General features: G+C 35.1%; 1 protein-coding gene across 8 annotated transcripts in view; it reads right to left on the reverse strand.

Moving 5' to 3' along the window:
- Nucleotides 1-26,830, reverse strand: part of KANSL1L (KAT8 regulatory NSL complex subunit 1 like) — a 126,914-nt gene that overhangs the window by 38,087 nt on the left and 61,997 nt on the right. For 6 of the 8 annotated variants that reach the window (XM_055573330.1, XM_055573327.1, XM_055573329.1 and 3 more), the window contains exons 5-6: nucleotides 25,774-25,895; nucleotides 4,561-4,765 (exon numbers count right to left, since the gene is read on the reverse strand). In XM_055573330.1, the coding sequence (XP_055429305.1) occupies nucleotides 4,561-4,765; nucleotides 25,774-25,895 (327 nt within the window). The remainder of the gene's footprint in view (nucleotides 1-4,560; nucleotides 4,766-25,773; nucleotides 25,896-26,830) is intronic. The other 2 variants (XM_055573334.1, XM_055573333.1) reach the window with 2 other exon arrangements.

The following is a 26,830-nucleotide window of genomic DNA, read 5'->3' on the forward strand; positions in this document are numbered from 1 at the left end:
TTCAGCAAGACTGGTTTCTTTTGAAGACAGCAAGAACCTATTCTATTCTCCCCAGCTTCTGGTTTTTGCTGCCCATCTTTGGTGTTTCTTGGTCTATAAAAGAACCAAGGAATTGATTCTGATTTCAGTCTTCATCTGCCCATGGCATTCGTTCTGTATGTATAAAAATTTCCCTTTTTATAAGGACACCAGTCAGACTGGGTTAAGGTCTACCCTAATTACCTCATCTTATGTCTAGGGGTTAGGGTGTCAATAAATGAGTTCAGTAGTAAAGAATGCTCCTGCAAATGTAGAAGATGCAGGTTCAGTCCCTGGGTTGGGAACATCCCTTGGAGAAGTAAATGGCAACCCACTCCAGTACTCTTGCCTGGGAAATCCCATGGACAGACTATAGTCCATGGGGCTGCAAAGAATCGGACACAACTGAGCAACTAAACAACAACAACCAGTTAGTTTGTGACTGCTGTGGTTTCTCCTCCAGATCTTGGCTGTGACTCTGGGTTGCCTGTCTCTCCATACTACAGGGTGGCAATGTGCCATGCAGCCTCAATTCTCTGATGGGTTCATGAAAAGGCACCAATTTTCAGTTTGTTCACCTTCTTGCTGTAAGGACAGGAGCAACAACTTTCAAGCTCTTTACATGTTGGAGCTGAAACCAGAAGCTGCCCTAATGTATTGAATAGTATGATGATTTTAAAAATAACTTTTACATGTATTTGTTGCAATGAGAATACTGATCAGCCATCTATCTACTATATGTTACTGGTAGTGGTATGTTACTGGTACCCACCTCTCTCCATTGCCCTTTATATAAGCTTTTCTCAACCAATACCCTATTAGATTAAACACTATAGAAAATCATTTAAATAATTATTTTCTAAATTTTGCCAAGGATCTTACATAGCTAGCACAATGCCAGATGCATAGGAGTTAATTTATTACATAATATGGATGCCTTAGTCATTTTATCCCTATACACATTTTATGTGTATTTCTTAGAATAAAGATATTTTCTCACATAACTGTAAAGTAGTACACTCAGGAAACTCAATATCAGTACAATGTTTTAATATAACCTACCATCAATAGTTCGGTTTTCTCAATTGTCCCCATAATCTTTTCCCTCCAAAAGAATTGTGACCTGAATCATATATTCATTCAGTTGTCAAATATCTTAAGTCTCTCTTTCAATCTGAAACATTTCCTCAGCTTTTCTTGGCTTTTATGCCACTGATTTTTTTAAGAATACAGGCCAGTTTTTGTTTCTGATTTTGGCTTTGTCTGATGTTTCCTTAAGACTAAATTCAGGTATGTATCGCTGGTCAGAATACTTCATAGTGATATTGTATCAGACCCTTAGTGATACTGCATCCTTCCCATATTAGTTTCTATCACTCAGGCAAGATTATTGTCTGGTTCTCTACCATACAGTTAAGACAATATTAATCTTACTCCTGATCACACTTCACCCGAATCCTGCCCCCAGACTCTTCATGCACCGTTGATTCTTACCCAACCAATTCTTACTATGAGTACTGCAATGACTGTCTAATTTCACTGCTCACTCTACATTAATCAGAATCCTACTCTATGTACAAGTTTCCCTTTTCCCTTTCTCTCCCTCCCATCCTCTCTCTCTCCCTTTTTTCTCATCAGAATAGATTTATGGCTTCCTATTTTTTTTCCACTGGGTTCATTACTGTTAATTCTTCTGATGCTCAAAGAGCCCCAGATTTGGCCAGTGGGAGTGAAGCTTATTCAAACAAGCTCTTGGGTTTTTGTTTATTTTTCTTGACATGCCATCATCATTTTTTTTAAAATGTCCCTGCCTTCTGGTAACAATAAGATGTTCCGGGCCTATTTTATATCCTCTCTTTCCCAAGCTTGGAGTTTAGCCATTTCTCTAACAATCCATATTTCCTTTCAGTAGAATGTATTAGAAAACAAGAATGAGTGCCAGGTGTTCTCACTGCTATCATGGTAAGTTTGAGTTTAGACTTGTCATATCCAATTTGGTAGTCATTATCCAAATGTGGCCATTTAAATCAAAATTAATAGAAACAAAAATTCAGTTCCTCAGCTGCACTAGTCACATTTCATGTGTAGTTACATGTATTTAGCAGCTAACATACTGGACAGCACAGATAATTATAGAAATTTACATCATTACAGAAAACTCTATTAGACATTATTGTTCTAGACCCTTTCACATAGCAAATACACACACACACACTTTTTTTCCATCTGTCTTCCAATTACTCAAGTGCTTTCTTTATCTTGACCCAAACCCTTTCAAAATTTGGATTATCTTTTGAAACCAATCCTTTCTGGTGCATTTCTTAGTGCCTTTAACCAAGCTCCTTCTCCAACCCCCAAATATATAGTCTTTACTGATTGCAAACAAACAAAAATTTTGGTTTAGCCACTGTGGAAAACAGTATGGCGGTTCCTCAGAAAACTAAAAATAGAATTATCATAAGATCCAGTTATCCCACTCCTGGGCATAAATCCAGACAAAACTATAGTTCAAAAAGATCCATGCACCCCTATGTTCACAGCAGCACTGTACACAACAGCCAAGACATGGCAACAACCTGAATGTCTATCAACAGATTAATGAGTAAAGAACACGTGGTATAATGGAATATACTCAGTCATAAAAAATAACAAAATAATACCATTTGCAGCAACATGGATCCAACTAGAGATAATCATACTAAGTGAAGTATATCAGAAAGAGAAAGACAAATACCATATGATATCACTTACGTGTGGAATCCAAAATATGATAAAATGAAACTAACAATGAAACAGAAAGAATCACAGACAGAGGGAACAGACTGATGGTTGCTAAAAGAGCACATTTGGTGGAGGGATGGAGTGGGAAGCTGGGGTTAGCTGACGTAAGCTTTTATATAGCAAGGTCCTATTGTATAGCACAGAAAACTATATTCAATATCCTATGACAACCATAATGGAAAAGAATACTAAGAAAAAAAATATATGTGTGTATAACTGAATCACTTTGCTGTACAGCAGAAATTAACACAACACTGTAAATCAACTATACTGTAATAAAAATACTGATTAAAAATCATCTGGGTTATTTTTGTCATTACCAATGTAAATATTAATTGGTAAGAACATGGGCTTTGGAATCAGACCTATTTCTTACTAGCTATATGACCTTGGGAAAGTTACTAAATCTCCCTAAACTTCAATTTCTGCATCTAAAGCTGGGATTAATAATGCCTCATAGTTATATGTTGGGAGACTAAAAAAAAATAATATACTGAATATGCTTAGCATTATGATTGGAATATGATAAATTATATGGCCTATTAGTAACAATAATATTAGACTTGTTTCTCCTTTGTTTACTGAAAGTTTTAAATTCGTTCACTTTTCCAAGCCATTCTTTACATTACTAAGGCATACATAGTATGTTAGCAATACTGAGCAAATCTAAATTATTCAAATAGATTCCTTCCAGTTAGAATATTAAGACCTATTTATATGTGAAATATTTCTCTTAGACAATTCTATTTATAACTCTGAAATTATAAAATCAATTTCAAATATTTGTTGCTTATAGCAACTTTAAATAAAAATTGTTAAATAAAGTATTTCTTATATAAAAACTTTAAATAAAATATTTTCCTATTAGGTTGATTAATTATGTAAAATTTCTGAAAATTCTGAAATAAAACTGAAAAATTTCAAGTTGAGAGAGCATACTAGTAACTGAACTACAAAATGGCAAAAATCAAATTATTGATAAGAATTAATTTGTCAGAATTCATAGTCCTATTTATAAAAGGATCCTATAAAACCAAATTTGAAATTTGTTTCTAATGAAACAAAGCATCTTGATTTTGTTATAGAAATATATTTAAAAATAGCTAATGTAGTAATACTCAAAAACAATACTAAAGCAAAGATAAATTCCTTTCCTCTGACATATTATTTAAAACATAGAAAAAGAGCATGTTATACCTAATGATAACTCGAGATGACTTATTTTGCCCTCCATCACAGTTTATTTAAGATATGTACTGAAAGACGTAAACCTAATATTTTGCTAATAAATGAAAAACGTGCTTTTCAAAATGAATGCTTTTAGTAAAGCATATTTTATTTGTAAAAAGTGTAAGCATGGTCATCTAAACTTTCACTGCTTATATGAAAAAGGGGTGCTCATCAAATTTAACAAATACTATGCCTAAAAATGAAAGCGACGTCATTTCCTCAAAATAACTACAGCCCTGTAGATTTTTACCTTTTTCTTTACTAAGCAAAAGACAAATATATAACATGCTTGTGTCTTATTACCCTTACCGGTAAAATTTTAAACTCAACTTGATATGTAATTTTCTTTCAGATTAGTTTAAACATGATTTAAAAAAAATGGAAATGTGAGAATTTCAGAATACACTGCTATGTTAAAAAAATTATTAAATCTCACTTCTTCTAAATAACTATGTACAATTCATATCCTGTCGCTTGTTAAATATATGGACAGTAAAATTTTTGTTCATGTTTTCCCAAAGGCAACCTTACCTGTGGAGTCCAATAAAATGTTGGGCTCAATCTGTAGAGTTTTCGTTTGTGGAAACTCTGAAGTGGCCTTGTTCGAGCTGCTGTACTCATGATAGTCAAGGATGGAGATTTCAATCTTGTCCTGTCTTTTCTCCTTTTCTTACTGTGCTTCTGGTTAAGTAACCAGCTACTGGAGGAAGAGAGCTCATCTAAATTCTCTGAAGCACTGAAATGCCATGAAATAATTGGGGAGTGGAGGGAATAAAACAAAACAAACAAACAAAGACAAAGAAAACTAAATGTAAATCACCTTGATCTATTATGACAGAGGATCATTAATTTTAGCCAATTTTGTGGTAACAACTGATGAAACAATCAATATTAATGGAAAATTACATTTCAAGTTGTGAAAACAAAATCTGTATTTTCTCCTGCAAAATAAATATCCCATAGGTTAGAGATGCTCACATAAATTCACTAGTACAATGTAAATTTCACTGTAAATCAATAATCATGGATATTACAGTGTTAAAAGTATCTAGATCAAATTCTTTTTCAATAAGGGTGAATTTACACAGGATTGTAGATTTTAAAAAGGCTAAAGTCTCATCACTACATCATTAGCTGCTGTTAAATAAGCACTACATATCTTCCCAGGGAATTCTGAAACAAAGATGCAATCTGTCTACATTTTAAGAATTTTTTAAAACCTCTGATGACACAGAAGATACAAACTATAAAATATTTTATCAGATCACACAAACTACACATGCAAATAAGCATAATTTTATAATTATCCCTCATATTAATTTTTAAATATTTAAACATTTTAGAACATCAGGAGGGATTTAATGCTTGTCACTACATAAATTTATTTATACCAGTATATTACATATAAAATATTCAGCTTTTCAGGCACTATAATCTACCAGTTCAACCTTATTTATATAAACAAAAGCTAGCCAACTTAGCATTCTAAGATCAACAAGTGAATCTATATGTGCTATTGCTAATCACAAATAAATTCTAAATGTGCTATTTGGTTCAAGTAGAATCAGTGTTTAAAGGTAAACATAAGATACAGTTTTTCTATAGCTGTGTCAATGGTTTTGAATGCTGCAAAATATTCTATTATCTTTCAGATAAAGCAAGTAATTCAAGAAAACTTTATATAGTAGTAAGAAACTAGAAATAAAGGTACGTGAATGGCTTCTGTTGGTGAAACTGAAAGAGAATAATAAAATATGGAATTTGGTGATTACATACAAATACATAATTGAGTATGTCTATTGGCCAGACCAGTATAGGGAAAAAAAATCTGATGATAAATATTTTATTTTTAAAATATTAACTTCAGTCTTCAGAAAGCTCTAAGTCATGAATGTTTTAATTATCAGTTAATAAATATTCTAAAGATTATCTGAGAAAGGTTTAAGATATACCAATACTCTTGAATTAACAGGTCCATTCTCATATACTGATGTTACTTTTTGTAATATATCATATGTATGACTATAAAAGCCTGAAGTGTATAAAGTACTAAGTAACAGTCTGCTCTCGAGAAACCAGCCCTTGACCTGGGCTACCACATCAAGGGTAAACAGAATGCATAGGTGATAGCCAGTATCAAGTTAGGTACTAAGCATGTTGGGTACAGATGTGAACCAAGGTCAGGAAGAAGACCGGTTAGTAGGTGGTTAGAGAAGGCAATGGCAACCCACTCCAGTACTCTTGCCTGGAAAATCCCATGGACGGAGGAGCCTGGTAGGCTGCAGTCCATGGGGTCATGAAGAGTCGGACACGACTGAGTGACTTCACTTTCACTTTTCACTTTCATGCATTGGAGAAGGAAATGGCAACCCACTCCAGTGTTCTTGCCTGGAGAATCCCAGGGACAGCGGGGCCTGGTGGGCTGCCATCTATGGGGTCGCACAGAGTCGGACACGACTGTAGTGACTTAGCAGCAGCAGCAGCAGCAGCAGTACTAGAGGTGATCACATCAGGAGAGTGAGGATTCAGGAATGTAGGAGTAGATCTAGCACAAAAGGTGGCTCTTCTAGCAAGTGAGAAATAATCTCTAGGCAGATGACACTGGCTCCTTAAAAGAGACATTGCTTGGGTAATGTCTAGGGATAATGAAGACTTTTTATTCTAGCAGTCTGGAGCACAGTTAACTAGGTCTCTCCTCTGTTCAGTTCTCTAGTTGTTAGTGGGCACTTGTTTCCCCTTCCCTGCAGGAGGTATAAGGAGGTGAGCCACTATCTTCTCAACTGAATGACATCTCTCAGCTTTTGAACTGGTGAGAGACTCACAGGCTAGTTTAAAGATAAATGGAAAGCTTATTTGTGTCTCTAAATGTTACATTTTCAAGTTTCAAAAACTAATACAGTATCATCGGAAAAAGCTCACCAAAGTTGGCACTTAAGTCACTTTATGAATAACTGATGAAAGTGATAGTGACTCTGTTGTGTCCGACTCTTTTTGACCCCATGGACTGTAGCCCGCCAGGGGATCTTCCCAACCCAGATGAACCTGCATCTCCTACACTGGCAGGCAGATCCTTTAACCACTGAGCCACCTGTGAAGCTGTTGTAAAGGGTTATTTACCCTTTACAAACCACCGATAAACTGATAAACCACTGATAAACTCTGCAAACCGCTGATAAACTCACTTATTCTGCCCAATGGTTTACACTAAAGAGAATGAATCTTACTGAAAAGGAGAACAAAAGGAAATTATTTGGAGGACAACAAAACACTGCCTAAGTGACTCTATAATCCAAGGTTATTTTTCCCCTTAGGAGATAATAATCCAATACCTAACACTAGTGATAAAGAACCTGTCTGCCAGTGCAGGAGATGTAAGAGACACGGGAGGAGGAGGAGAAAACCCAGGAAGAAAAAAACATTTCAGTAAGAGACAAGGCTAAGTTTTCCCACTGAGCTGTGGGTAGTACCCTAGGAAACCCAGAAACTGAGGATACAATAAGCCACTGCCAAGTACTGTCATAACTGGCACAAAAATCATCAATAAATATCAACATACAATTTTGAAATAGCATGCTTACAAGTGGCGTAGTACCAGGCAAGGACACAAATCACACTCCTTTAGATTTCTAACTGGAAGCTTTTGTTCAGAGAACAATAAAAATCTCCAAAAGGATAGCCTAGGGCCCCTGTGTAATAGGCAGATAGTACAATTTGGCTCTAAAATAAACTAAATAATTGAGGAGGGGGAAGAAATGAGGGTGGTTTTTGGGCTTACACTTTTCTCCATTTCCACTAACACTCTCTTAATCCAAGCTTTTTTCTGCCAGAATTCCTCCTATACCCTTGTAACTGGGCCCCCCTCATTCACACTTTATTCCATCCAGTCCCTTCTAATCTTTCAGGAAAACAAATCTGGTCCTGTCTTACCCTTTCCTCCCATGCCTACACTGCTTAAAATCTCTCAAAGCCTTCTCATGGCTCTTGAGAAAAATACTTAAATCCTTAATGGAAAAGGCCCTGATTGGTCTGCTCTCTCAGCCTCCTCATGTGTCACACTCCCTCTCCTTCCCTGTGTTCCAGCCACATTGCCTCTTTTGATTCCAAATAACTCACACTTGCTCCAGTACTAGACCTACTATATATAATATCTGCTTCCAGGAATTTTCTCACATCCTTCTTCACTTATGTAATTTCCAATAACCATTTGGCTCTCAGTTCAAAAGTCAGTACCTCTTGCATAGTCTCTCCAAAGACAAAGTCAAATTCCCTTCTGAGTTCTGATAGTACCATTCACCTTTTCTTCATAGTATTTTTCATGATGCCAATTTTACAATTATTTGTGTTACTATCTGATTAGTGTCTTTTTCCTTTTCTAAAACTGTAAGTAATAGAGAGACTGTGTTTTAACTTTTTATCAGAAGTTCCTGATATTATACTTGGCATATGACAAATGCCCAATAAATATTTATAGAATGAATGGAGAAATGTACACATATATACATTTTCAGATTTATCACTCCAGCTTTGTGCTTTGCACAGGGTATGTATATAACACCACATAATGTGAAAGTGTTAGTTGCTCAGTCATGTTCGACTCCTTGCAACTCCATGGATTATAGCCCGCCAGGCTCCTCTGTCCATGGAATTCTCCAGGCAAGAATATTTGAGTGGGTTGCCATTTCCTTCTCCAGGGCATCTTCTGGACTGAGGGACTGAACCCAGGTCTCCTGCATTGCAGGCAGATTCTTTACCATGTGAGCCACTTGGGAAGCCCATACCTTATATGGGAAGCATATAACACTACATACCTTACCTAAATAGTTTAGTGAATGAGTAAACGTGGAACATTATAGTTTAAGAGCCAAAAGAAGCTCTAAATAGAAAGTTATAAGAGAGCATTTAGAAAAATAAGACATATTTACACTGCCTTGAGTTCCATTCTAAATCTCTTAATTTTGACTTACAAAAGTTAGTTTCTGATAGTAAGTGATGATGTACCTTATTTTATCTTATAATCATATATGCCCATTATAAATGGGTAAGTATTATAAAGCAGATGAGAACTGTAAGATATTTTGATTTGTAAAAGAGAAAGCATGGATAAAGTTTAAATTTTTTCTTCTAATTTAAAAAGTACAAAATGACCAAGAGTTTTATCGAAGAAAATATTTCAAAAGTCATGAGTTTCTGTTTTATTGACATTGCCTAATTTTTCTAATAGTAATGACTTTCTGATATAACTGATTGTCTATTACAATTCCAGAAAATCTTAGCAGTTAAGATATTTATGAATAACGACAGGCATTCAATTTGCTTTTACAGAGAATAAATGGAATTTTCAAGTGAATTTTTTAGTTAAAATTTTACTCTGATTACTGCAGAAACCAAAGGCCCAGAAGTGAAGCATTTAATCTTTTAACTGTTCTATACATCAGTGTCTCTTTTGCTGTCTCATATACAGGGTTATTGTTACCATCTTTCTAAATTCCATATATATGCATTAGTATACTCTATTGATGTATAGAACAGTCTTTTGGACTCTGTGGGAGAGGGAGAGGGTGGGATGATTTGGGAGAATGGCAGTGAAATATGTATAATATCATATATGAAACGAGTCGCCAGTCCAGGTTCGATACACGATACTGGATGCTTGGGGCTGGTGCACTGGGACGACCCAGAGGGATGGTATGGGGAGGGAGGAGGGAGGAGGGTTCAGGATGGGGAACACATGTATACCTGTGGCAGATTCATTTTGATATATGGCAAAACCAATACAATATTGTAAAGTTAAATAAAATAAAATTTAAATTAAAAAAAAATCTTTTAACTGATATTTGAATATTAATTCCTACCAAAATTACTTTCTGCAAACATTATTCACTTGTATCAAAATTAATAAAACAATCTAAAGATATGGGCTTATAGGGACATATATTTGCTAAGTTCTTGGTATCATCTTGGTGGTGGAGAAAATGGTGAATAAATAAGGAAGAACAGTCTAATTTCAATCTGTTTTTTTTTTTTTTAATTTTATTTTATTTTTAAGCTTTACAATATTGTATTGGTTTTGCCAAATATAGAAATGAATCCGCCACAGGTATACATGTGTTAAAACTCAATGAAAGATAGTCTAAGATTTTTAGTAACTTGTTCAAGTATTTAATAACTTTTTGCTTAAGCCAAACTGTATTCTTAGAAGGACTGGAATCATCATTATAATGCCATGCTCAAATGCTTTTACTAAATAAGAAACTTTTGGGCCTGCCTATAAATTTAGAAAGCTAAAACCATAAAAACACAGACAAGATTTCATCAAGTTATTTTTATCTTCTAATCTCAAGAAATAGCAGCAGAAAACAAGTATTCAACACAGAATTTTAAAATATTGTTTTAGTACTTTTCAACATTTCCCCCACATTCATGTACTCTTATATTAAACACACTTAAGAAAAGCAGAACTCAACATAGAGAAGAAAATTAGAATGTGTATTATCTAAGAGATTATGATAGCCTGCCAGTTACCAATCTATTATTCTTATACACAAATACCCATACTTGCTATACGGGGCTGAAGAGTGTTGTCACATTTACATCTACCAGGAACCTCAGATTGTGACTCTACTTGGAAATACAGACTTTCAGGTGTAATTAATGAAGTAAAATGATGTCAGAGTGGATTAGGGTGGCCCTAAGTCCAGTCACTGATGTTCTTATAAGAAGAAACAAAGAGTTCAGGAAGAGATCCCAGGGAATAACATCCTTACATGTGAAGACAGAAGAGAAATGGTCTATAAGCCAAAAATGCCAAAGACTGCTAGGAACTACCGGAAGCCAGGAAAATGCAAGGAAGGATTCTGCCTTAAACCTTCAGAAAGAACATAGCCCTGCCTGACACCTTGATTTTCAACATCTAGCCTCCAGAACTGTGGAAGAAAAAAAATCTCCTATATTAAGCCACACACTTCGTGCTGATTTAAGATCCCTATGAAACTGACATATTCATAAAGTACACACCTAAGAATCACTATTTTTGCATAATTTGTAATCTCTATTTCAAGTCTACTTTTCGTCTTTTGGAGTTCTTTGATGACCTCAACCTATAGCAGCTAAAGTAGGCGGCAACCTTTTCCAAACCTTCCCTGATGCCCAGCGTCCTGCCAATAGTTGAATTTACTATCTTTCTTTTTCTTGACAATATTTGGAGAAATGAACACATTATTTACTCAGATATACTCAATGATATTTTAAAGAAATTACATAAAATAGGACTTTATAGAAACTCACTAAAATGGCCTAGTAGGGGCATTACTTGTCTTCCACATGGCAAAAACAAGCACCTCTCTCAGATGACCAGTGGATCGAGATCCAGGCATTATCTACTACATATAGAGAAAACAGTGCCTTGACCAGCCCATTTTCCCTACTCTAGGAATTAAGTAGGAAAATTACACGTGCCCCCATTCACTCAAAAATACAAGTCTCTTCAACTGTAGCAACAAGAAAATGCTGGAGTACACTATAAAATGACCTTCTAAATTAGATGTGTCTCTAAAAAAATTTTGATCTCTGGTTCCTCTGCCTTTTCTAAATCCAGCTTGAACATCTGGATGTTCTTGGTTCATGTACTATCGAATCCTCACTTGGAGAATATTGAGCATTATTTTGCTAGCTTGTGAGATGAGTGCAATTGTGCAGTAGTTTGAGAATTCTTTCGTATTGCCTTTCTTTCAGATTGGGATGAAAACTGACCTTTTCCAGTTCTATGGCCACAGCTGAGTCTTCCAAATTTGTTGACATATTGAGTACAACACTTACATTTGGTTGTTATTGTTGATAACAGCATCATCTTTTAGGATTTGAAATACTTCAGCTGGAATTCCATCACTTTCACTAGCTTTGTTTGCAGTGATGCTTCCTAAGGCCCAGTTGACTTCACACTCCAGGATGTCTGGCTCTAGGTGAGTGATCACATCATCTTGGTTATCTGGGTCATTAAGATTGTTTTTGTATAGTTCTTCTGTGTATTCTTGCCACCTCTTCTTAATATCTTCTGCTTCTGTTAGGTCCATACTGTTTCTGTCCTTTATTGTGCCCATATTTGCATGAAATGTTCCCTTACTATCTCTAATTTTCTTGAAGAGATCTCTAGTCTTTCTCATTCTATTATTTTCTTCTATGTGTGGATCATGACATACTGGAAAATTCTTCAAGAGATGGGAGTACCAGACCACCTTACCTGCCTGCTGAGAAATCAGTATACAGGTCAAGAAGCAACAGAACTGGACATGGAACAACAGACTGGTTCCAAATTGGGAAAGGAGTATGTCAAGACTGTATATTGTCACCTGCTTATTTAACTTATATGCAGAGTACATCATATGAAATGCCAGGCTGGATGAAGCACAAGGTGGAATCAAGATTGCCAGGAGAAATATCAATAACTTCAGATATGCAGATGACACCACCCTTAAGGCAGACAGTGAAGAGGAATTAAAGAAAAGAGCCTATTGATGAAAGTGAAAGAGGAGAGTGAAAAAGCTGGCTTAAAACTCAACATTCAGAAAACTAAGATCATGGCATCCAGTCCCATCACTTCACTGCAAAAGATGAGGCAACAATGGAAACAGTGACAGACTTTATTATCTTGGGCTCCAAAATCACTGTAGATGGTGACTGCCCCCATGAAATTAAAAGATGCTTGCTCCTTGGAAGAAAAGCAATGACCAACCTGCTGCTGCTGCTGCTGCTAAGTCAGTTCAGTCGTGTCCGACTCTGTGCAACCTAGGCAGCAATTAAAAAGCAGAGACATTACTTTCCCAACAAAAGCCTGTAGTCAAAGCTATGGTTTTACCAGTATGGATGTGAGAGATGGACCATAAAGAAGGCTGAGCACCAAAGAATTGATGGTTTTGAACTGTGGTATTGGAGAAGACTCTTGAGAGTCCCTTGGACTGCAAGGAAATCCAACCAATCCATCCTAAAGGAAATCAGTCCTGAATAGTCACTGGAAGGACTGATGCTGAAGCTGAAACACCAATACTCTGGCCACCTGATGCAAAGAACTGACTCACTGGAAAAGACCCAGATGCTGGGAAAGATTGAAGGCGGGAGGAGAAGGTGATGACAGCAGATGATATGGTTGGATGGCATCACCGACTCTATGGACCTAAGTTTGAGGAAACTCCGGGAGTTGGTGATGGACAGGGAAGCCTGGCGTGCTGCAGCCCATGGGGTTGCAAAGAGTCAGACACAACTGAGTGACTGAATGATTTAAAAAAATTAAGTTATTTACCTACTCTGAAAAATTAAGGTACATCTTTACACAATCATTAAAATGGAAAAGAAATATTTTAAGTATAAAAAGCTTCAGATATACTATTGAAATAAGATATAAAACTTCCAGTAGAGCTCAACAATGAAAATTATGTATAAAATGATAGGAAGGAATTATACTCTGAGCAATACAAGTGATTTCCACTTTCTTCTAGATAGCTCTTGAATTTTTAAGTTATTGTACAATGAACTTATATTAATTTTATAAGAACACTAAAATGTCATCTATAATTTCAGTCTTTTTGGCATTAGGAACTTATAATACATTTTAAAGTGGCTATTCGAGAATAAGAGACTTAGGAGACATAACTACCAAATGTAATACAGGTTTTGTTTGGGTCCTGATTCTAATAAATTGTCCATAAAAAGATGACTTTGAGACAACTGGCAAAATATGAATATGGATAGAGAATTTTATGATACTGATAAATTATGACTAAAATATTAAAAGAATAATAAAAAATTAGCAGATGATAACGTAGTGGGTATGTTGAAAAAAAGTTTATCAAAGAAATAAATGAAAGTCTTTATAGTTAAAATATCAATAAAATTTATTTCTTTAAGTTCATAGGAAAAAAATATATCAGGAAGAGAAATAGTTGAAGTGAGTAGCAAAATATTGAGAACTATTTAAGCTAGGAATAAGCTGATTTACTTTTCTATGCTTTCTATATGTTCAAATTTTACATAATAAAGCTTGAGAGGAAAAGAGATCAAATATTGTAGAGCCATCTGCCATTCCCACCTCTGGCTCTTAATTTCAAGAGGACTTTTTAGAGTATAAAGGCAAGGAGACTAGGAAGCCTATATGAGAACTATATTTTTTCTGAATGTGAAGTGCAAGTGGCTCAGTCGTGTCCGACTCTTTGCAATCCCATGGACTATACAATCCATGGAATTCTCTAGGCCAGAATACTGGAGTGGGTAGCCTTTCCCTTCTCCAGGGGATCTTCCCAACTCCAGGACCAAACCCAGGTCTCCCACATTGCAGGCGGATTCTTTACCAGCTGAGCCACAAGAGAAGCCCAAGAATACTGGAGTGGGTAGCCTATCCCTTCTCCAGTGGATCTTCCCAGCTCAGGAATCAAACTGGAGTCTCCTGCATTGCAGGCCGATTCTTTACCAACTGAGCTATCAGGGACATAAAATCTATCAAACATTTCTAACTAACCTATAGTTTGGGAGTATAGCTCAGATTCTTCAGTATAATCTGTGAATTGTTTTTCTGACATATGGAATATAGTTTGAAATTGAGACTTTCTAATATTTCACTATTTTTTTTTTCATTTTAAAGGAAAATTTGCAAAGAGAAAAAATCTGAAAAATTCTAAAATATTTTTTTAAATCCTTGCATCTAAACACAAATATAGCATTAGGAAAAAATTTTGATTTTTTTCCTTTAAGTCTCTTTTTCTTCCCCTATAAAATCATACCCCATGAGGGTCTAAGGCTGTTGCTGTTCAATTGGTAAGTCGTGTCTGACTCTTTGTGACACCATGGTATCACAATGCTTTTGGTATCCTGATTTTTTCCACCTAACATTCTAAAGGAAGTACATTCCTATATGACCACATCTTTTTTTAATATAGATCATTTTTTTAATAGTTACATGACATGTCTTCCAGTGGTTGTATCATGATTTAAACATTTTCTATAACATTAAGTTTAAGACTTATATTAATAGAGGTTAAAAGGGAAAAGTAAAGTTTTTACAAAAGAAAATAAATCCTACTGGTATTACTTTAAAAACACATCAGGAGACGTTTTATTTCCTTATTGATATTGTACATCTAGCTGATACAATATTTAATGTCACAGAAACTCAAAATTATGTTTGAAAACTTCAGCCTAGAATTTGCTAACAATGTTTTCTCATAACTGAGAAGTGACTATTGAAAATATTATGAAGGTAAGAGAATTACTTTATATGTGATTAGTTTATCAGTTCAGCTGCAGTTTTTCATGAGGCCCAATTAGAAAGGATCATTACATTTTGTGAGATAATTATCATTTGTGGAAATAAATAGCATGATAATGATTCATTAGAATTTAATTTCATATCATATTCTGGGACCCATTAAAGCAAAACAACAACAACAAAAATTCTAGACATTATTTCAAGTAGAAATTCACTTTCCCAGAGATAATACCCCATGGGGTAAATGAAGATGTACTTAGAACATTATATCTTCATTTTAGAGTATGAGATCTAAAAACAAATAACTATATCTATGATGATAAAATGTAATGCTTCATTTGTTTGAAGATTCAGTCTTTTCAGTTGCTCAGTTCCTGGTGACTCATCTTAAACCCTGCTGCCAAGATTAATAAAGCTAAGAAAACAATTCTGACTTCTGGGAGATACTGCAATTAACTAAGAGATAGGGGTTGGGAATCAATGAATAAAAAGTGGGCAAAACAGCTGCCCTGAATTAACCAAGTGAATTTACTTTAGACATAAGAACAGATCATTAGGGTATTATAAAAATTACCTTAAATACTTAGAAAAAATTGTATCAAACATTAAGTTCTATGTGGTCCACTAAAAATAATAACACAGAATAGGTAACCAAACTTTTTTAATTTCTTAAACCTAACTAACTAACTAACTATATATATATATGATATGATGTGATATAAAGCTAGAATGAGAATGCTTTATTAGAAGCACTGACAAGTCTACTTATCTAGTAAGTCCAAGTATACAGAATACAGCTGAAACTGCAAACGTCTTTTAAATAACCAAAAAAGATCTCAATGAGTCCATGGATGAAAGCTCACTCCTGTTAGTATTAAGAGAGAGGCCTTATCTTTTACTTCAGACTCTCTTATCAGAGGACAGGTACTTCTACCATTCTGACTTTATTTATCTGATTTGCTAATCCAGAGTTAAATTAGATGAGAGGAAGCAGAACTGCAGGAGGCAGCATGAGATTAACAACATATCAATCCGACTATGACAGAGAAAAAGCAAATAAGTACAAAATATTTTTGGGGGAATTCTTACCTGTAAGAAATCCTAAAAGATATTTCATTCATTAAAAAAGTATTTATTCATGCCCATATTATGACTCTGATGTAGATGTCAAGAAAATAGCAGTTAAGAAGACAGACCAGAAAAATTCCTACTATCACGGAGCTTACATTCTCGTCCAGAAAGGTAGATAATAAACGAGTAAAAAACAAGAGTAAAATTATATCACACTTCTCTCACTTGATCCTCACAATAACCCAGCAAGCAAACTATTTGCATTTTAACTGTGATTTAGAAAGTTGCCTAAAATCACAATGCTACCAAGTTCTACAGTTGGGACTGATCTCAGACCCATCTAATTTCAGAACTATTTAACAATGCAATGAGTTTTCTTCATAGCACTTGACCAGGATTTTAATTTTATTTTTTTATTAAAATTTTTCTTCACATTTTGTCTGTGGCATGTGGGATCTTAGTTCCCTGACCAGGGATATATCTGAGCTCTCTGCCTTGGAAGCATGGACTTCCATCCACTAGACTGCCAAGGGAGTCCCACCAGGATATTTTTTTTTTTTAGTATTTACTTTAAAAATTTTTATTTATGTATTTATTTGCTTGCGCCAGGTCTTAGGTGTGGCACACAGAATCTTTTAGTTGCAGTGTGGGGGATCTAGCTGCCTGACCAGGGATTGAACCAGGGCCCCCTGCAGGGAGAGCATGGAATCTTTGTCACTAGACCACCAGGGAAGTCCCAGGATTTTAAATTACACATCTATTTGTGTGGTTCTTCAGTTGATACCATTTTTACCCAGTTAGACTCTATACCATAAGGTCAGAGACCACACCTGGTTTTGTTCAACATCATAACCCAAGCCAATCCAATGCCTGGCACCCTGTATCACTCGGTATGTATTTGCTAACTATTAAGTGAATTCTTTCATTGATATACAATTATTAATATTGATAGTCTGTGAGGATGTGGACACAGGGATGAGCCTGAGTTATCAAAGAAAAACTAAGATGAGAATCATCCAAGAAAGGCAATGTGTAATAAATTTGACTTAGTTCTTACCAAATGGCTTATTCGAAAGTTTTTGACACTTGAGTAGGATCATCATTCCTCCTATTGTCTTGGGTACTTCTTGCCATAATAAATTCTATATTATGCTTTAAAGGTAATAAAATGTGTTGAGTAATTTCTCTTTATTCACTAAATCTCTAGATATAAGCTAACATAAAACATCCAAAGCAAAGAACAATAGTGATGTTACAAAGTGATATACATTTTAAGCTGTATTGAGACTTTTCTGTTTTTATTTTTCATTTGTTTGAATAAATGGAATTCTTTACAAACAAACATTTAATTGAAGACTATTAGCACTAGAAACTACTTTAGAAAATATTTGTATCCCAGTAAATTTAGAATTAAAGAAATGCAATGTAAAGAAATTAACTGACTTGCCCAAGGTCACAAAATGTTGAAAACAAAAAGTACATGAAAAAAGTATACATGTACTTCCATAATCTCAAGTTCCCCACAAACCACTAAATTAAAAGCCACTATAATTAAGAATAAACAAAGTTTAAATCTTTTAGGGGGGAGAAAGGAGATTAAATGTCCCAAGGTAGTCTTTTGAGAAGGTATGTTTTCCTAGTGTAATATGAAAATAAAACATAATAAGAGAAAAAAACCCAATAGTGTATTTATCCTCAATTTAAGAGTACTTGGTTTAATTACAGAGTCCCAAACAAATCAGGCAGACCAAAAACAATTCAGCAACATTTTACTTTCCCGAGAGGTATGACAGAAATAGATGGTACTTCAGTGACTTCACAGGTACCACAGGACACATGGTACCTATGTGACCAGTGTCTTTGGTAAGAGCTGGCCTATGAGGGTTTACAGCTGTTGTTGCTCACTTGCTAAGTCGAGTCCAACTCTTTGCAATGCCATGGACTGTAGCACACCAGGCTCCTCTGTCCACAGGGTTCTCCAGGCAAGAATACTGAAGCAGATTGCCATTTTCTTTGCCATGGGGTATTTCCGAACCAAGGATTGAATCTGTGTCTCCTACATTGGCAGGAAGATTCTTTACCACTAAGCCACCAGGACAGCATGTTTTTGCTGTTATTTTCTCATTTTCCTTACCTTATTGTCCTGGGTCCTTGTGCTTGACTATATTTTATATTTGACTGTGCTGATCACTGCCCTCAAAAAATGATTTCTAAGGATCTCCTGGCCCTAATCAGATTGATTATATTCTTTGCAGCCAAAGATGGAGAAGTTCTACACAATCAGCAAAAATAAGACTAGGAGCTGACTGTGGCTCAGATCATGAACTCATTATTGCCAAATTCAGACTTGAAGTAAGTAGGGACAACCACTAGACCATTCAGGTATGACCTAAATCAAATCCCATACAATTATACAGTGGAAGTGACAAATACTTTCAAGGGATTAGATCTGACAGACAGAGTGCCTGAAGAACTATGGACGGAGGTTCGTGACACTGTACAGGAGACAGGGAGCAAGACCATCCCCAAGGAAAAGAAATGCAAAAAGGCAAAGTGGTTGTCTGAGGAGGCCTTACAAATAGCTGTGAGTAGAAGAGAAGCAAGAGGCAAGTGAGAAAAGGAAAGATATACCCATTTGAATGCAGAGTTCCAAAGAATACCAAGCAGAGATAAGAAAGTGTTCCTCAGTAATCAATGCAAAGAAATAGAGGAAAACAACAGAATGGGAAAGACTAGAGATCTCTTCAAGAGAATTAGAGATACCAAGGGAACATTTCATGCAAAGATGGGCTCGATAAAGGACAGAAATGGTATGGACCTAACAGAAGCAGAAGAGGTGGCACGAATACACAAAAGAACTATAAAAAAATTTTCACGATCCCGATAATCATGATGGTGGGATCACTCACCTAAAGCCAGACATCCTGGAATGTGAAGTCAAGTGGGTCTTAGAAAGCATCACTACGAACAAAGATAGTGGAGATGGAATTCCAGTTAAGCTATTTCAAATCCTAAAAGATGATGCTGTGAAAGTGCTGCACTCAATACATCAGCAAATTTGGAAAACTCAACAGTGGCCACAGGACTGGAAAGGTCAGTTTTCATTCTAATCCCAAAGAAAGGCAATGCCAAAGAATGCTCAAACTACCACACAATTGCACTCATCTCACATGCTAGTAAAGTACTGCTCAAAATTCTCCAAGCCAGGTTTCAACAGTATGTGAACCATGAGGGTACAGATGATTAAGCTGGATTTAGAAAAGGCAGAGAAACCAGAGATCAAATTGCCAACATCTCCTGGATCATCAAAAAAGCAAGTGAGTTCCTGAAAAAATCTACTTCTGTTTTATTGACTATGCCAAAGCCTTTGACTGTGTGAACCACAACAAACTGTGGAAAATTCTGAAAGAGATGGGAATACCAGACCACCTGACCTGCCTCTTGAGAAATCTGTGTGCAGGTTAGGAAGCAAAAGTTAGAACTGGACATGGAACAACAGACTGGTTCCAAATAGGAAAAGGAGTACATCAAGGCTGTATATTGTCACCCTGCTTATTTAACTTCTACGCAGAGTACATCATGAGAAATGCTGGGGTGGATGAAGCACAAGCTGGAATCAAGATTGCAGGGAGAAATATCAATAACCTCAGATATGCAGATGACACCACCCTTATGGCAGAAAGTGAAGAGGAACTAAAGAGCCTCTTGATGAAAGTGAAAGAGGAGAGTGAAAAAGTTGGCTTAAAACTCAGCATTCGGAAAACTAATATCATGGCATCTGGTTCCATCACTTCATGGCAAGTAGATGGGGAAACAGTGACAGACTTTATTTTGGGGGGCTCCAAAATCACTGCAGATGGTGACTGCAGCCATGAAATTAAAAGATTCTTGCTCCTTTGAAGGAAAGTTATGACCAATGTAGCTGCTGCTGCTGCTAAGTTGCTTCAGTCGTGTCCGACTCTGTGCGACCCCATAGATGGCAGCCCACCAGGCTCCCCCGTCCCTGGGATTCTCCAGGCAAGAACACTGGAGTGGGTTGCCATTTCCTTCTCCAATGCATGAAAGTGAAAAGTGAAAGTGAAGTCGCTCAGTCATGTCCGACTCTTGGCGACTCCATGGACTGCAGCCTACCAGGCTCCTCCATCCATGGGATTTTCCAGGCAAGAGTACTGGAGTGGGGTGCCATTGCTTTCTCTGATGACCAATGTAGACAGCATATTAAAAAGCAGAGATATTACTTTGTGAACAAAGGACTGTCTAGTCAAAGCTATGGTTTTTCCAGTAGTTAAGTATGGATGTGAGAGGTGGACTATAAAGAAAGCTGAGCACTGAAGAATTGATGCTTTTGAGCTGTAGTGTTGAAGACTGTTGAGAATCCCTTGGACTGCAAGGAGATCCAACCAGTCCATCCAAAAGGAAATCAGTCCTGAATATTCACTGGAAAGACTGATGCTGAAGCTGAAATTCCAATACTTTGGCCACCTGACGTGAAGAATTGACTCACTGGAAATGACTCTGATGCTGGGAAAGACTGAAGGCGGGAGAAGGGGATGACAGAGGATGAGATGATTGGATGGCATCACCGACTCAATGGACATGAGTTTGAGTAAACTCCAGTTTACTCAAGGGAGGCCTTGACAGGGAGGCCTTGCTTGCTGCAGTCCATAAGGTCACAAAGAATCGGGACACGACTGAGTGACTGAACTGAACTGACTGAAGAAAGAAGGTACCTTCCCCTAGAAAGAATGTGCATTTGACTTTGCACCTATTTTGTAGTGTCATCCATTCTAAAATCATTTTAAACTAGGGATTCCTTGATGACTCACAGATGGAAATTTGGACTGAAAATCCATGTCAAATCCTTATAATGTTCACATTATTTCAAAGTAGGTTTGCTATTTTCCTTGGTGCTATGCTCAATGTTGTGCTTCTGATATGCAGCAAAGAATATGAAAAATAATATATACACATATATTTACATATAAAAATATATATTTACAATATATATACATATACAAAAGAATATATATATACATACATATACATATATATATATATATATATATATATATATATATATATATAGGCAAGGCCATGGGCTCTGATTTATCATCCTCTAACCCAAGCTATTAAAACTTCACTTGATTTTTCTGGATCTAGCTTTCTCTCTTTTCACACAAAGCTACCAAATCCTCAACTTGATATTTTGTCAAAATTTGGTCTCAGACAAAGTAGACTGCTGTGCCTTGTTTACTTTTCTGGGCTCTTATTTTTTTAACTTTTGGTTTAGAAATGTTGTTAACAGCATTCAATAATTTCTCATTTACAATGTAAACAATTGAAAAATAAACCTGTTATTCAATCCACCAATTCCCCTTCTGGGTACATACGCAAATAATAAAACGCTGGGACCTCAACAGATATTTGTATACCCCTGTTCACAGAAGCATTATTCACACTAGCCAAAAGGTGGAAGCAACCCAAATATTCATCCAAAGATCAATGGGTAAACAAAACAGCAACTCAGAGCCTGAGTGTTGTGGGGGAATCTGTTCTTAGAGACTGGATGACTGCCTGGCTGAGTGCAGGCCTAACTGCCCCGCTCTCTCCCTAACAAGTTCTGAGCAGTGCCTGAGACCTTGCTCCACAGAGCTTAGGCATGACACTGGGGACGTAGACGTGGCCTACCCTGTTTCACTGAATAGCCTGTTTCAGGGAGGAGGAAGCTGGAGACATCTATCAATATATTGGGTGAGGGGGCATGGGGGTGTCAGAGAGGCAAGTGTGTTGTGTTACTATGTCAATAAACTGATTTAAAGTTTAAAACAATGTTCATACATAAAGTAGAATTTTATTCCCTTAAAAAGGGAATGTTGACATATGCTACAATATGGATGAACCTTGACAACATTATGCAAAGTGAAGCAAGGCAATCACAAAAGGACAAAAACTACATTTATATAAAATACCTAGCATAGTCAGCCTGATAGAGATATAAAATAGAATGGTGGTTGCTAAGAACCAGGAGGAAGGAAGAATGTGGAAGTATTATTTAATAGCTAGAATTTTAGTTTAGGAAGATGAAAAAGTTCTGGAGATGGATGATGGAGACTATTGACAAAAATGTGAATTACTTAATGCTCCTAAAACTTAAAAATGATTAAATGGTAAATTTTATGGTATGTACACTTTACCAGAATTTTTAAATTCTTACTCAAATGAGTTTTCTTCTTACCTTCACATTTACTTTAATACATAAAGTGAATAGTAAATACTTTGTGATTTGAATAACATTAAACAGAGCAAGCCCTTACTCTTGAAAATGTCTGAGTTTAAAAGATGTTTTGTTCCTATTAAACGACATATAAAGGAAAAAAATAACAAGAATACTGGGAAAACAGAAAGATATAAGAAATAAAACTAGGCCTCACTTGACATGGGCTTCCCTTGTGACTCTACTGGTAAAGAATCCGCCTGCACTGCGGGAGACCTGGGCGCGATCCCTGGATTGGGAAGATCCCCTGGTGAAGGGAAAGGCTACCCACTCCAGTATTCTGGCCCGGAGAATTCCTTGGGGTTGTAAAGAGTCGAACACACGACTTTCACTTTCATTTGACATTTTACTCCCAGAGTCAGAAGCTCCACAAAAAATAAATTTTACGTTGCTTCAATATCAATATCTCTTATTAAAACTTTTCCATATATTACTATAATGTGAAATTATATATTTGATTAATTTTTAAAAGCTTTGATAATACTCTTAAATATGAGCAATGTAAAATAATCTGTTAAATTATTTTACATTACTTTTTCCTGTCATAAGTTTCCTCCATAACTTTGTGGTATGTACCTCTACATTTCCCATCTGCGGCTCTTTCTCTTCTCTTTATTTTAATAAAGATGCTTACATTTCTTCCATCTTAAAAACAGAAACACCTTCCCTGACTTTGTGTATTCATTTTATTTCAGCCTTTACAGTCAGCACCCTTGAAAATACAGTCTGGACTCCTCTCTATTTCACCTCCCATTCCATTCATAATCAACTCTTATTTCTGTCATGCCACACTACATATTCTTGCTAAAGTCTCAACTGATAAAACCAAGAGATATTTTTTAGTACCTCTCTTTGGTATCTAACACAATGACAACATATCCTCAAAATTTTCTTTCGGTGTTATGATTTTCTTATCTGTAATATATTCTAGTTTCTATGTTCCTGGTTAATATATTATAGTATATACTATCATAAATAGAATTTTTACAAAACTTTTTTATGAGATCTGGAGTATCCTCCAAATCATTTGTTTCATATAGCAGTTTACTGTTATCTGGTAACAAGACTTACTAAAGATAAATTAGGTATTTAAAAAACTCAACATTCTAAATTCTCTCATCTTCTCTGAGTTGATGAAAGGGAACTGTGTTACATTTTCTAGCAAATGTTAGAAAATAACTATTATAATCTTTCCTTCAAGGGAATATAACATTTTGATAGGAAATGTGAAAATAAGTGCTTTTTGAAAAAAAAATTCATGTATAAAATATTTGGAGAAAAGTGTTCATTGTTGTCAAAAATAAACACATTAGTGAAAATAAAATTAATTAAAACATATATATCAGCACACTTCAAAATGCTGGAGAGCAAAATTTTATATACTCTTAAATCTATCAAATAATTTTAGTTTTCAACCTGTTACAAACTTTCAGAAATAATCTTTCAAATTAGTTTGTAGGAACAACTACTTAACATCAAGAAAGATGGCAATTACTAGCTGATTGCAATAAGAACCTTTGACTATATAAAGATAGGACTGAAAAAGTATCATGATTTGGTAAACACAGCCAATGTTACATTTCTTTCATTTGGATTTGTATATTTTTATGAGGTACGTTTTTCAACTATGACAGCTGTTAAAACCAAATATTCAAACAACTCCACACAATTCCACTATTATTATATGGTACTTTAAACAATTACATGTTTAACCTACTAAACTGTTTAAGCTATTTACAAGTGAAGATTTTGTCTTTGTAATCATTGTGTTCCTAGGACTTTAACTATAGGGCATACAGCAACAGTTAAGGAATAAATACTTTGTGAATAAATGATCAAAAATATATGCAAGTACATTAAGATGAAAATTAGTACACACATACACACACACACCACACCCACATAAGTATAATAGCATAAGGCCTACTTAGGTAAACAAAATATAATCTAAAATTGACTTAGCCCCAAATCACAATTTGATGGTGCTTAGTGGCTCAACTTGTAATTATGACTTTTTTAATGAGGAAACGTCCTCATAAATGAAGATATTATAATTATCTATTAGAACATATTAGAATCTTGACTTTCAGGAGAATCATCAGTGATACAAGGATTGAATATAAAGTCAACAAAAATAAAAGTAAAACCAACAGAATTACTGTTTCCATAATAGAATAATGTAAAAATGAGCCTGCACAAACAAAACTGTAAAAGTATTAAAAATTACTTTCAAAACAACAAATTAGAAATAAAAATAACAGCATTTTTAAGACTTAGTTTACATCCACTAGTCTCATTAAGAATCTGATAGCTACTTAGCATAATTTTCATTGTGGTATAAATTTTCCTTTCTTGTTATTTTTAATTTAATAATAAATCATATATAATTATTAATACAAATATTTCCAGTACTAAATTACACTTAATTCTTTATGGTACTTAAGGCAAAGAAGCCCACGTTACAATTTTATTTGAAAAAAATTAGATGCACAAAATAATATTCTAGTAGCTTTTTAATTGTAATTTATCTTTAAAATGAAAGCTTAAAAGAGAAAAGTAAGCAAAATAAAGGAAACAAATGCTGTTCCCAAAAGAGGATTCATAATATCTATATTTTTTGCTAACATGACATAATAAATTGCTAAGGATTGTAGGAATTACTATATTAACCACATTTAGTAAAAAATTTATCTTACAAAAGCTGAGCTACAGAATGACTCATTTACAAAATGAGTAAAACTTAAGCTCAATTTTATGGATGGTATCTACCAATCAGTCTTCCATGCCCAAACTATATATAGGATCTTTTACTAAAATGAATTGCAACGGCAGTATGGAGCTGAAGACTATAAAATGTACAAAATGGAAGGCATATTAAATATGGTAGTACTACTGAAGCAAATCATATCACTGTTTTTCTTTTTAAGAAACATTACAAAACTTCCCGGAAAGCTTTCTTCCTCATTCTCAGGTTTACAGTTCCCTTAGTTATAAAAGTTTGATGTTATCTAAAAATGCATCCATGGTTTATTGATTGTACTCTAATAATGCTTAAGAAGAAAAAAGAAGTTACAGTACTTAAAAGATCAAAACAAAATAAAATAAGCAAAGCCAAACTGAGAAGTAAAACTAACTCACTGACACCTACCTCCTGGAAATGCCGTTAGCCAGACATTTATGGCTACACGATTTAGAAGAGAGGGGTGATGATGTAGGGGACAAGTTGAGAGGGGCAATCAAACTGTTGATGATTTCAGTCAACTGTGCACTCTGCAAGAAAACAGTAAACCTTTTACTGTTGCTACAAGAAATATGGTTAAATCTCAGACCTTTAGTACCTATTAAAGTTTAACCTCTCATGAAACAAGTAAATGTTTGTTTTAGTACATATTTTACTCTATAAAGACAATTTATACCGTTACTAATTTTTCCATTTATTATAAATAAATCTACATTTTTAAGTGCTCCTCTTTTTCCATATCCGTTTTTGCTCAGTTCCTTTGTCTACTCATCCTATCCTCTAAAACACTGAAATTCAGCTGATACCATCTATAAAATATCTCCTTTGAGGTAGCCAAATTAATAAAAACAAACTCATAGCTATAATTTATTAAGTGCCAACTATATGCCAGGCACTATATTAAGCACTAAACATAGAATATTGCTAATCTTTACAACTAACCTGCAAAGTAGATAATATTAAAAACTACTGATACTACTATTATTAAAATCAATTACAGATGAGGAAAGCTGAAGAAAAGATAGATTAAGCAGCTCAATCAAGGATTATAAAATTGGTATGATGTGGAGCTAGGACAACCTGGTGCTCTGTGACAATCTACAAGGGATGGGATGGGACGGGTGGGAAAGAGGTTCAAGAGAAAGGAGAGAGATACACACACACACACACACACACACACACACACACACACACACACTTATGGCTGATTCATGTTGTATGACAGAAATCAACACAATATTATAAAGCAATTATCCTCAAATTAAAAATAAATTTAAAAGGAAAATAAATGGAGCTAGAATTCAAGCTTAGGCTTCCTTCTCAAATTTTTTCCTAATTTGAAATACCAGTTTCTTCAGATACCCCAAATTTTCATTCACTCTTATCCAAAATTTACATGTAACCTATTTGTAATATATAATAAATATTAATTATTCTCAAAACAATCACATAAAACAATTGTAAT

Source organism: Bubalus kerabau, chromosome 3 (genome assembly GCF_029407905.1).
Source record: "Bubalus kerabau isolate K-KA32 ecotype Philippines breed swamp buffalo chromosome 3, PCC_UOA_SB_1v2, whole genome shotgun sequence".
NCBI classification, from domain to species: Eukaryota; Metazoa; Chordata; class Mammalia; order Artiodactyla; family Bovidae; genus Bubalus; species Bubalus kerabau.